The sequence below is a fragment of the Pseudorasbora parva genome, chromosome 25, assembly GCF_024679245.1.
Source record: "Pseudorasbora parva isolate DD20220531a chromosome 25, ASM2467924v1, whole genome shotgun sequence".
In the NCBI taxonomy this organism is placed as follows: Eukaryota; Metazoa; Chordata; class Actinopteri; order Cypriniformes; family Gobionidae; genus Pseudorasbora; species Pseudorasbora parva.
In genome coordinates, this window is record NC_090196.1 from 383,266 (window position 1) to 395,815 (window position 12,550).

General features: G+C 40.1%; 1 protein-coding gene across 1 annotated transcript in view; it reads right to left on the minus strand.

The window, feature by feature from the left end:
* Nucleotides 1-12,550, minus strand: part of LOC137064975 (protein inscuteable homolog) — a 69,737-nt gene that overhangs the window by 36,560 nt on the left and 20,627 nt on the right. Inside the window, exon 2 of the mRNA XM_067436538.1 lies at nucleotides 2,499-2,581. Within this exon, the coding sequence (XP_067292639.1) occupies nucleotides 2,499-2,554 (56 nt within the window). The 5' untranslated portion in view covers nucleotides 2,555-2,581. The remainder of the gene's footprint in view (nucleotides 1-2,498; nucleotides 2,582-12,550) is intronic.

The window sequence follows — 12,550 nt, forward strand, 5'->3', positions numbered from 1 at the left end:
CACACACACAGACACACACACGGACACACACACACACACACACACACACACACACACACACACACACACACACACACACACACACACACACACACACACACACTGCCCCTAAACCTACCCATCACAGGAAACATTCTGCATTTTTACTTTCTCATAAAAACTCCTCCTGTGTGATTTATAAGCCTTTTGTAAAGTGGGGCCATGGGTAATGTCCTCATATTTCACCCTCTCCAGTAATACCTGTGTCATACCCATGGCATTACACACATTTGGGTCCTCATATGTCACAAAACATGCCTACACACACACACACACACACACACACACACACACACACACACACACACACACACACACACACTGAATAAGGCTCTTGGTTCTTTCTTCAAGACACAGGGAGACGGCGCTCCAGCTCAAACTGGTTAGATCAACAACTACACATTTGTTGATACCTCAGATGACTGCTATACACACATGTTCATAATTAACATGAATAATGCATGATTAATTCTAAAGGGAAGACAGTAACCCACCAGTAATCACTCAAGTGTCGCCACATCCATCTGAATGATCTACTAATGATGTGATCAGTATTATAAAGTGAAAATGTGATGTAGTAATGACTGAAATTATTGTACGCTTTAAGGTTTCAAATAGTAATGACAATGATCATAAATATATATTCTCTTAATATGAAACGAGTGCTGTTCTCACTTTGCCCATTTTGGTAACACTTTATAATAACTCATTAATCAATCATTAGCAGACATTATATAATGTTGAACAGATCATTGGTTAATAGATATTCACACACATGGAAATATGAGAAGATGCGCGTGTACAAATTGTGAATAAAAAAGGAATGTAATAATTTACAAACCTCATAAACTTATATTTTATTCACAATAGTATTTAGATAACATGTAAAATGTTGAAAATGAATCATTTTGAAATGTCAAGCCAAATATTGGCTGATTTTGGGTTTCATGAGAACTACACATTTCAAAAAAGTTTGGACAGGGAGCAATAAGAGGGCGGAAGAGTTAACTGTTCATATGAGGAACAGCTGGAGGACCGATCGGCAGCTTATTAGGTCAATTATCAACATGATTGGGTATAAAAGAGCCTCTTAGAGCGGCAGTGTCTCTCAGAAGGCAAGATGGGCAGAGGATCACCAATTCCCCCAATGCTGCGGCGGACAATAGTGGAGCAATATCAGAAAGGAGTTTCTCTGAGGAACACTGCACAGAGTCTGAAGTTATCATCATCTACAGTGCATAATATCATCCAAACATTTAGAGAATCTGGACCAATCTCTGAGCGTAAGGGTCAAGGGTCAAAACCAAACTGGATGGCCGTGATCTTCAGCCCTTAGACGGCACTGCATCACACACAGGAATGCTACTGTAATGGACATCACAACATGGGCTCAGGAATACTTCCAGAAAACATTGGAGAACACAATCCACCGCGCCATTCGCCGTCGCCGGCTAAAACTCTACAGGTCAAAGAAGAAGCCATATCTAAACATGATCCAGAAGCGCAGGCGTCTCCTCTGGGCCAAGGCTCATTTAAAATGGACTGTGGCAAAGTGGAAAACTGTTCTGGGGTCAGACAAAAGAAGAAGGATCCGGCACTGAAATGGCCAGCCTGCAGTCCAGAGCGTTCAACATTAGAAAACATTTGGCGCATCATAAAGAGGAAGATGCGCTAAAGAAGAGCTAAGACAGTTGAGCAGCTAGAAGCCTGTATTAGACAAGAATGGGACAACATTCCTATTCCTAAACTTGAGCAGCTCGTCTCCTCAGTCCCAGACGTTTGCAGACTGATATAAAAAGAAGAGGGGATGACACACAGGGGGAAACATGGCCACGGCACAACTTTACTGAGATGTGTTGATGCCATGAAATTTAAAAGCAACTTATCTTTCCCTTAAAAGTATAAATTTTCTCTGTTTAAACATTTGATATGTCATCTATGTTGTATTCTGAATAAAATACTAACATTTGAAACTTCCACATCATTGCATTCTGTTTTTATTCACAATTTGTACAGTGTCCCAACTTTTCTGGAATCAGGTTTGTAAACACAAACAGTGCTTCAATCACTCATTAAACTCTTTTGTACATTAGGCATTAAATGAACTGAAGTTTAAGCATTATTTACATTATATTAAACATGCATATGATCTCAGAGCTATGTGGATATATATTAATAATCAGTTAATTACCTCGTGCGTGAGGATTTATTAATAAGCTTTTAATGATTCAAATGTTTAATGACTTTTGTGAGCATTTCGATTAATTATTAAATACTGATTGTTTATCATAATGAAACGTTTAATAAGATCATCAGCAAACATTAAAGAGCACATTATTTCATCGTTTTCTGAGAATATATTAACGAGCGCTCTGTTAAGCAGTGTTTGTTAATGAAAGTTATGATAAAGTGTAGCCCTTTTAATAAGAGAATGATGATCGGTAATGAATGTCCCTTACATCTTTCCAGAGATTGAGGAGTAGCTGCTCTGTCTGGAGGTCTGCGGCGTGGCCATTCTCTGCTCCTCACCTCAGCATAGCACCTGCAAACACACACACACACACACTCAGCATAGCACCTGCAAACACACACATTTACATTATGAAGAGCTCTGACCACAGTCGAGGTCACACTGAACACTGCTAACAAACTCACACACTCACCTGCTAACACACACACACTGCTAGCACAGTCTCCAAGCTGAAGGAGGAGGAACATCTCACACCGCGTATCACACAGAACCATAACTCTATAAAATGGTCTGTTGTGTTTATAAAACGATTTAGGAAACTCTAAGGAGATTGGTGGAAAGCGAGTCGTCCCGCTCACACAGGCTATAGGAGCTGTGATGGTTCAGAGAGAGAGTATTTGTCATTCTGCCATGCCTGATGAAGAAACAAACACTCCAAAACATCGTGAATATGGGCTGGAATGACACAAAATGGCCTCCATTATGTGAGGAGTGATGTAGCAGAGCCAAAGAGATACTTACCGTCGTCCAGACAGACGTTGTGCACCTCTGTACATTTCATTTGATGTCCCTGGCCAAAATACGGCACTAAAACCTACACACCGTTGTATATGAGCCCTAGCATACTTTATCCCTGGCTCAGAATATTATACAGCCCTTTAAAAATGTGTTCAGGCCAATGTTGGCTTTCTTCAGGGTGGGTTTGGCTCTCTTAGTCAGCGTTCATGTGGTAGATGCATCTGTGAAGAGGTGGCCAGTGGAGCATAGGACTGTGCATAAGCTGGAATGGATGTAGCTCATTTAATGGATTTATCTCTCCTGACCTTAACCCTGACCCTGACCCTGACCCTAACCCTAACCCATTGTTTATTGACAGGGAAACATTGTGTTAACATGTATTCTTTACTTCAGTGAGCTAAATTTTAATTTATTTACAGATTTATTTGACATAATTACATTGGACGACCCATAGGCATTTGCTTAAAGGGTAAGTTCACCCACAAATGAAATTGACGTCATTAATCAATTCCCTTCCGGGTTAGTGTTCAATCCTCAAATAAAGATTAGAGCGGTTATGAATCAGCGAATCGATTCATGATTCGGATCGCCAGTGTCTCGTGATTTCAGCAGTTTGACACACGATCCGAATCAGGAATCGATTCGCTGACTCATAACCGTTTGAATCTTTATTTGAGGATTGAACACAAACCCGGGAGAGAAGCCAATGCTGAATAAAGTCATAGTTTTTGTTATTTTTGGACCCAAATGTATTTTGGATGCTTCAAGAGACTCTAATTAACCCACTGATGTCTCATATGGACTACTGTGATGATGTTTTTATTCCCTTTCTGGACATTTAGCTGGTTGGCTAATTGCAAACGTTTCTGAAAAGCATAATTTGGACTCGTCTTATAACAGATCGCTGTAAATTGTAATGCAGATGCATGCATGTCCTGTGACGCTGTTTTGAGACAATATGTATTGTGAAACGCATTATTCAAGTAAATATGAATTGAATTGTTAATGCTTTCTGTTATCTCTTGTATGCAAGCTTTCAATTATCCTCCATAAGCCCCAGTGTCATTTCCAAAGCACGAGAGAAAGCACTAAATCTCTTTCATGGACTCGGACAGGATGAGTTGTTAAGACAGAAGGAAAGCTTCTCCGTGAGCTTCTGAGATGCTCCTGTGGTCGTCCGGGTTCCTCGCCCAGCACTGATCTAAACTGAAGCGCTTCTATTCTTGTCCTGTCCTTTCCTCCGTAGTAATTGTATTATTATGCCAAAAGAATAAGCCTTATCTTCTGACTGCTGGCAGAAGGCCCTCCAGTGACTCAGTACGCTTTAGTGCTCATTCCATGATATTTATTGATGTATCCCATTTACATGATTCAATTTACACAACCTGCTAAGCATGGAAGCCTGTACTCTCTTCTCGTTCATTTAATGACATCCTGGGGCAGGAAGGGCTGAAGTGTACTCGTCTGTGCTGGAAGCTGGTATCTGTGATTCGGGAGGATGAATAATGTCTCCGCGACAGGACAAGCCAGAAAAAAGACATGTTTCTGCCACTCCCAGGAAACTCTCCGGAGCTTTTCCTGCTCATTTCATGAAGATCAAACTTAGAAATGCCTTCAGAGTCTCAATTCTTCTCTGAATCTGAACATGATTGAGCCAATCCTGTCAGTCACAGAGCAGAAGAACCGGTTTTCATCATAACGTACAATATTAACGTATTGACAGAACTAAAAACCTAGCAGTTCCCATGCATGAATATTAAAGCCGTGGCAGTAATGTTTTAATTCTGCTGTGTTTAATTTGTAATATCAATACATGTTTTCAGTCTCATATATTAAATTCAGTTTACTCATCCACTTACTGTAATAGTTCTCCTATGACTGGCAATACGATCATAAAACACTCCAAAACACAACAGAAATTCACAAACACATCCATTTTATTTGTTTGCTGCAATCCAAATCTTTACACCAGATGTTAGCGAGTAGCAGATCCAAACTCGACAAAAATCGACAATTTCCAACAGATTTCTGTCCAATATGTTTTATTCTTTTAATACTCTGTGTAAAATGTGGGTTAGGGTTAATTATAGGAAAATTATACATATATCTTTATGAAATGAATGATTCGTAAATATTTAATGTTTTTTTTTAGCTGTAAAAAAGTAACAATGCTACATTTAAATGTTTCCAATATGTCCATATTTTATGTTTCAGCACTTTTTTTACATTTTGTTTCTTTGAAAGTTATGTATTAATACCTACATATTATCGAATAGACCAGGCTGACCACACAAATGTGCAAAAACAACCTTACCATTCAGTCACACACACACACACACACACACACACACACACATTTTTTGTCTTCCTCTGCAGGAAAAGCATCATGAGAATGAAGTGATTCCTGCAGATTAGTGCGATGACAGAAGCTCAGGACCGGAGCGCAGAAGCTCTCCATTGTTTCATTGGAAACTCTTTGCTCTGGAGAGCTCTCGTGAAAGCCTCCTCAGCGTGGAGAGGACAGGTCAAGCTCGCTCATGGCATGTCAAGAGCTGATGAAAATGATCTCACCATAAGAGCCCATTCACTTAAGTGATCTGGTATTGGGATGACTAATGAACGACTGTGAGTTGTGCTCCAGGATTAGTGTATAAAGCAGAGAAAGGAATGTGTGAAACGGCAGTCATACTAGTCTCTGTACTCAAATGATATTTGCTTTCCAAAAGAATATGTGTGGTGAAAGCTGTGTATTTCTATAGACACTACAGCAGACATGTCATGCCACTTGATGTGATATAACTCTGGTGTCCCCAGAATGTGTGTGTGAAGTTTCAGCTCAAAATAGCCCCAGATCACTTATTATAGCGTTAAATTTAGCTCTATTTGGGTCTGAGCAAAAACGCAAACATTTTGTGTGTCCCTTTAAATGCAAATGAGCTGCTGTTCCCCGCCCCCCTTCCAGAAGAGGGCGGAGCCTCGAGCTTCAGATACTCCGTCAACAACAAAACCGGCCCATCTCACTCAGACAAATGTCAGAAATAAGAGCAGCTGTATGTTTGAGCCGGAGACGAAACAGACGAGAGACGAGAGCTCCACAGTTTTACTCTGAACACTTAACGGATCATTTATGTAGCATTAGCTGTTGTGGCGTTACGCTGATTCAGCTCATCGACTAGCATGAGCCGTCATGTTCATCTATAATGTATCGGAGCTCGTGTGGGAATGTGACATGTCAGTCACCGACTATATAACGCATAATAAATGTGTGTGTGAATCCCGCAGATGGGGAGTGTGTTCAGGAACTAACGCCACAGAGACGATGCTAACATTATATTAGCGTACAGCGTTCAGCTCCTTCTGAAGGACATTAGCACACATTCTCAGAATATGAAGTCCATCCTCGCTCGTCCTGATGTGAAGTTAGAGCCGAAGCGATGGGATCGACCCGTCCTTCAGAAACTCCTTCTCTAATCCAGCGTTACTGACCCTCGCTGGTCAAGCAGTCACGCGGACAGGATTTCCTCAAATATATCACGTGTTCTCGTCCTTCTCCGGCTCATCTGCTTCATGAGCTTGAGCGGCTCTGATGCCGGAGTCTATATGAGGCTCGTGTGTGTTCTCTTCTTCAGGACATCAGTGATGTTTGTGGCCACACACTGCAGTAGTCGAGCGAGGAAACGGAGACGGCGTCTCTGTGCTTCTCCCTCAGGGGCGTGTCTATGATAAAACACGATCAAAAGTGATGTTCATTCTTTACACTTTTTTTGTGTTAGTGCTATTTTAACACATTTAGCATAATTTTTATTTAAAAAAAGGATAGAAAAACAGTGTATCCAACACTAATTGTGTTATTTGTTATCCAGTCCGGTAAATTAACTGGATATTTTTTTATTAAGTAAAATAAAATTAATAACATGTTATTATTATTATTCTTTTTAAAAGAACGCCTGTTTGTCTGGGAGCGCTAGCTTATGTTAGCTTGCTGTTTTCTTAACTAAATAGATGTTGTTCATTCTAACGCTGTTTGTCAACTACATGGCACTCTGAAGGCTAATTCTATCTTAATCAATCAGGTATACATAACAGACAGTGTTTTTATTTGCCTTCCTTCAGCTTCAAATGGAGGAAACACCAAAAGTATAATTACAGTTCTTGTAGATGAGCTTCTCAAGAGTGTTGAGAAGTAATTGATCACCCTGTGCTGAAGTTAGTATTCACGTCATTTTCATTTCATAATGTTATTCATGAGTTAATGGTAATAAACTGGTTAAAGCACATCTGACACAAACATCTGTGTGATTTATGACAGATTAGTGTGTTAAATATTTGAACACGCTCTCTGTGTTAGAAGAATAACACACTGGATAAGACTAGGACAACATGTGTTGTGCTTAACTAGACACATAGGTTGCGTCCTCATCGTTTTTGAGAGCGAAGGGCCAATCAGCAACAGTCTTGGGTGGGGCTGCCCTAATATGAGAGATTGGTAATGACTGATGCGGATTATAACACAAGTACTGGGTGGATTTTTACCATTATAGGCTGGTTGTTTACACACACATCTGTGTTCAAACACCTTATAAAAGTGAATATTGCATAATATGTCCCTTTTTAAAGCACTCTTGTGAATCTATTTTAATTTAGCCACAGCAAATCATTGGTGATATCAGCATATTATCCTCTCAGAAACACGAGAAGAGTTAGATGTTAGCAAGAGGAACACACTCACACACTCATCAAGCGGGGTTCGCTCTTTGCCAACCGACTCAGCTGCAGCACAGATGCGGTTTCTTCTGCGGACTAACAGATGGTTATCCAAACAGAAGATCGATACACAGATATCTTTTATCCCTCCTCAACCCTTCCGGGAAAAGGTCCCTCATTGGCTGTTCACAGACAACAGTACGGGTAACCTTTTTATTCTTAATCATACAATATAAAACTAATTTCCCAGAATAAAATGATGCACCTCTCAGGTCATTTAGATCTTATGTATGTGTACGTTTCTCTATTTCTCCATCATTTGTATTAGAAATATTAAAAATCTACACTTCTATTGGTTGAAAGAAAAATAAAATATGAGAATATATTTTGGCCAGGAATAAAGACTAGAAAATATACATTTTGATAGTTATTTAGACATTATTATAACTATTATTTCTTTGCTATATCTTTTTTTTAATATATATATATATATAATTTTAAAACCATTAAAATCGGTCAAAAATGACCAAAAAGCTTCTTAAGGCTATAAATGAAAATGTTGAGTTGTATGATCTGCATTTTGACGTGATTGTTCTGCATAAGCGCATGTCTGGTCTTACAGCATTGAGCATCATGACGTGTACTCCCAGTGAAGATATTTCCCTGCTGTGATGAATAGGTCATTCATATTTAGGCCTAAACTTAGCCTACTTTGTTTCATAGGCTATGTTTTATTTATCCCATAAAGGTTAAAAAAAAATAAAAAATCTTTGAAGACAGAGGAAACAGCTCACAATACTCATTTGTAGCCATCAGATAAGTTCAATCCATAGCTATAAAGTAGAAACGCTCTACTTTTTTTGTGTACACCCACAATATCAACAAAGGCTGTGGACTCAGGGAACGGATTATTTTGCATCCACTCTGCTCCAAACGCTGTCTTCATTTAAAAAATGGTATTTTGTTTATTGAACCCAAAGTTATTTGTTTCAAAAGCATTTCTAAATTCAGTTCATATTTCCAACAAATGAAATTCCAAGCCAAAATAACGAAGTGGTAAAAAAACTTTGAGTTACCACCAGAGGTGGGTAGAGTAGCCAAAATCTTTACTCAAGTAAAAGTACAAGTACTTACGGAAATATTTACTCAAGTAAAAGTAAAAGTAACAATCGTAATAGTTACTTGAGTAAGAGTAAAAAAGTATTAGATGAAAAAACTACTCAAGTACTTAGTTACTAGTTACTTTCGATCTGATTGATAAGATCCAAAAACCCTGAATTTCAGACTACTTAGAGAGCTTTCACACACCTCCATACATATATATATATATATATATATGTGTGTGTGTGTGTGTGTGTGTGTGTGTGTGTGTGTGTGTGTGTGTGTGTTTAATGGTTAAACCGTGTAAATTAATGGTGTGCTGGGCTAACCACAGCTCTTTTTAAAACATACTTTGTTCTTATATTTTTATAAGTATATGCATTCTTAAAAATACAGTCCCATTTTTAAATGTATGTATATACTGCAGACTGTTGTCTGTCCGGATATGTGTATAAATGCAAGATGTCACATTAGGCTATTCAATTTGTTTCGTTTTTAGCCTGATCTCATCAGTACCTATGGCAACGTTTATGCAAACCACAAAGTATGTACCAATATGTACATATTGCGACAGTTTCAAAGTGAAATGTCCACTGGGTGGCGCTAAAAGCTTATTTTTTTCCAGAACAGATTTGCGTGAATCTGACATGTTTTGTTACGTTGTGTTTTTAACGTACACCCACACTAAACCTACCCGAAAGTGTTAACAACAGCAAATGTGACAAAAATAAAATTGTGTCCATGTATTTTTAGCTTGTGTTTAGAACTTGTCTTTGAGCTCTTTTATCATGACTCGTTCTTCACGGGGTTCGTTCTCAAGCTTTTCGCATTGTAAATACAAATCTGTATCAGCTGAGCTATCGAGCAAGTCTGGTGAATCAGAAAAGCAGAACATGGAGCTGTGACGCAAAATTCAAAATGTTTTAGTTTACAAACCAGACTAAAAAAATGCAGTTTTTCTGCCTATAGTGTTCATTTCTGTTGGAATTCCTGCAGTGTGTATTGGTGCGTATTTTGTGGTTTGCAAAAACATTGCCACAGGTACATTTTGCCAATGAGGTTGCTCGTTTTGTGAGAAAAAAAAAAGATATGTAAATGTGCAGATGTGAACGTTTGTTTGTGGACGTGTGTTCGGAGGATTCAAACGATTTGTCAATGCTTGCACAAGAGCGCACATATGAGGAAAACACTCGGACAGTGTGTGAAATAGTATTACAATAAAGGAAAAGTGCCCATAGTTACCAAATACCATTAATAGTGTTCAAATATAGGCATCATTGTTACACTTACCACTGCTCTCTCAGGTTGGAGCTGGAATTATTGTATGCTGAGATGTCAGTTCATATTGGTGCACACAGCATGCATTAAATTATGAAACTGTTCTTTTTGACATCTTGGACTGAAAACAGGCTGAACTTGAGGCCACGTACGGGTGATCTGCCGTAGCTCACACATCTCCCTCTGCTTCGGCCATCATCTTCTGACTAAACGCGCGCTTATTTTATGCGGGTGATGCGTATCCACCTCTCGCGAAGCAGCCTCTCCAACGTTTCGCGAGACTTGCGAACAAGTCATAACTTATTTTAAAATATATAATTAATTATCACCATTGACAGTAGCGGAGGAACGCCACCGAATGTAACGAAGTAAAAGTACAGTTTTTTCACAAGAAATGTACTTGAGTAAAAGTAAAAGTACCCATTTTTAAATATACTCTAAAAGTACAAGTTACCCAAAAAATTTACTCAAGTAAATGTAACGAAGTAAATGTAATTCGTTACTACCCACCTCTGGTTACCACCATGCAAATTCCAGCATTTCGCTCTTCTCTGTATGTGGCAATGCGTCACAATAACCCCGTGTGAGTAAAGTCGATCATTCTTTACAGATGGTGCGGTATGTTTGGAGACAGAGTTCTTTATTAAACTCATAAAAGACAATAAAATTAGAGGAATACTGGATTCTAAACACAGAAAGGCCACATTATCATGAAGACCTTGAAGCAGATCTGAGGGAGAAACACACAACTCGTGCCGCTTAAGTGGCCTATAAGGGGCTTTCCTTGCTATTAATGTTTGGATAACACACACGTCTCCTTCCATTAATAATAATGGCTAGTGCGGTGGGTGGGATATACAAACCTACCAACATATGTGGCATAATTTTTGGAATGACCTATCGAAAAGGAAAAAAATAAGCATAACTGCGGATAATGGAAAGTTGTCATTTCGCAATCGTTTTTTATCGACATTTAGAAAATATCGCAAAAGTTTTGCAAAAATCTGCAATGGAAACGCAGCTCCTCTGTTAACAACAGACCTACGTGACTCGAGGTAAAACGTCTCTGGTTATGACTGTAATCTTAGTTCCCTGAGTACAGGGAACTGTCACTGCATCGGAAAGACGCTACAGGGAAAGACGCTACCCGGTACTATCGAATCACGGCATTCCTATTGACTGGCGACAGCCTGTGATATCATCAAGGTGCGACCAGGAAGTACATAAGTGTGCCTTGCAAACATGAGACCAGCTTCTTCTTCTGAAGGGACTGTTCGCAGGCAGGCCCTGTGGCATGGCACCATGACGCAGCGTCTCGTTCCCTGTTCTCAGGGAACTAAGGGTACAGTCGTAACCAGAAACGTTCCCTTTTGAAAGGGAACGATATACCCACGCTGCCATGCCGAGGGGACTGCGTGCCTACTGGCAGTGAAAAATGTCAGGACAAGCAAATTCAACTGAAATGCCTGAACCACTCCCCCTCTGGTCACACTAGGCTGTCAGTGACAGCATTCCCTATGGTCATAGCCCGAGCTATAGCCTTGGGGGCACCTTCACGTTCCGCATGAAGTCCTTCCCATTCAACAGAGGGGTTTCTTTAAAGCTACACTGTGCACAGTTTTTAGTTTAGTCTTAGCTAAAAACAATTAGTTCTTTCAAAACTATATGTGCTCATTAATGTATATTTACTTCTTTCAAGTAATAAAGTATTCTCATAAGTTTATAATATGCCATTGAAAATCCATACGGGTGAGGGGTTCGAATGCCGGTCGCCATGTTGCCCCTCCATCTTGAAAGTACAGTAGCCACAGAGGGACATACCCGTAAATTCAAGCTTTGCCTTTTGCATTTTAACACTCGATGGCACCGTGTTGAATGTGAAGAGGGGGATTGCAAGTTAATCTTGGACTAAATCGGCCACCATAGGAATTAAAATGAAATCAGAATTGAGAGGAACAGAAACTATTATTCACTGGATGGTCATAAACCTTTACACCGCTAGATGGGGGAAAATATCACACAGTGTAGCTTTAAGGCAACGTGGCTAGGGGACCCGAGGGCACCCCAGCCAGTCACTATTTGGGAAAAACTTCACTGAATGCCACCAGGGAGGCCTGACCTGACCTGGCGCCACTTATGTGGGACGCTTCCGTCCGCCAACCCTGTCTGTTGAAGAACAGAGCCTTTGGAAACTCGACTCTGGAGGGGCATCCGGCTGAGGGAGGGCAAAAACTGTGTGTCCGCCTCAGGCCAGACCTCAGAGACAGGTTATCCTGGAGAGCAGCGCTCAGCGTAGTGCTTCCCAACCCATGCTAGCTCTACCGAGCACATACATTACAGAGGTGCTCAGGAGGCCGAACAGGCCTATGGGCTGAACTCACTGGGAGGCCCCTTGGGGCCTACGCCCGACTGATCAGGCCCAGGTGGCTGTAAGGTCAC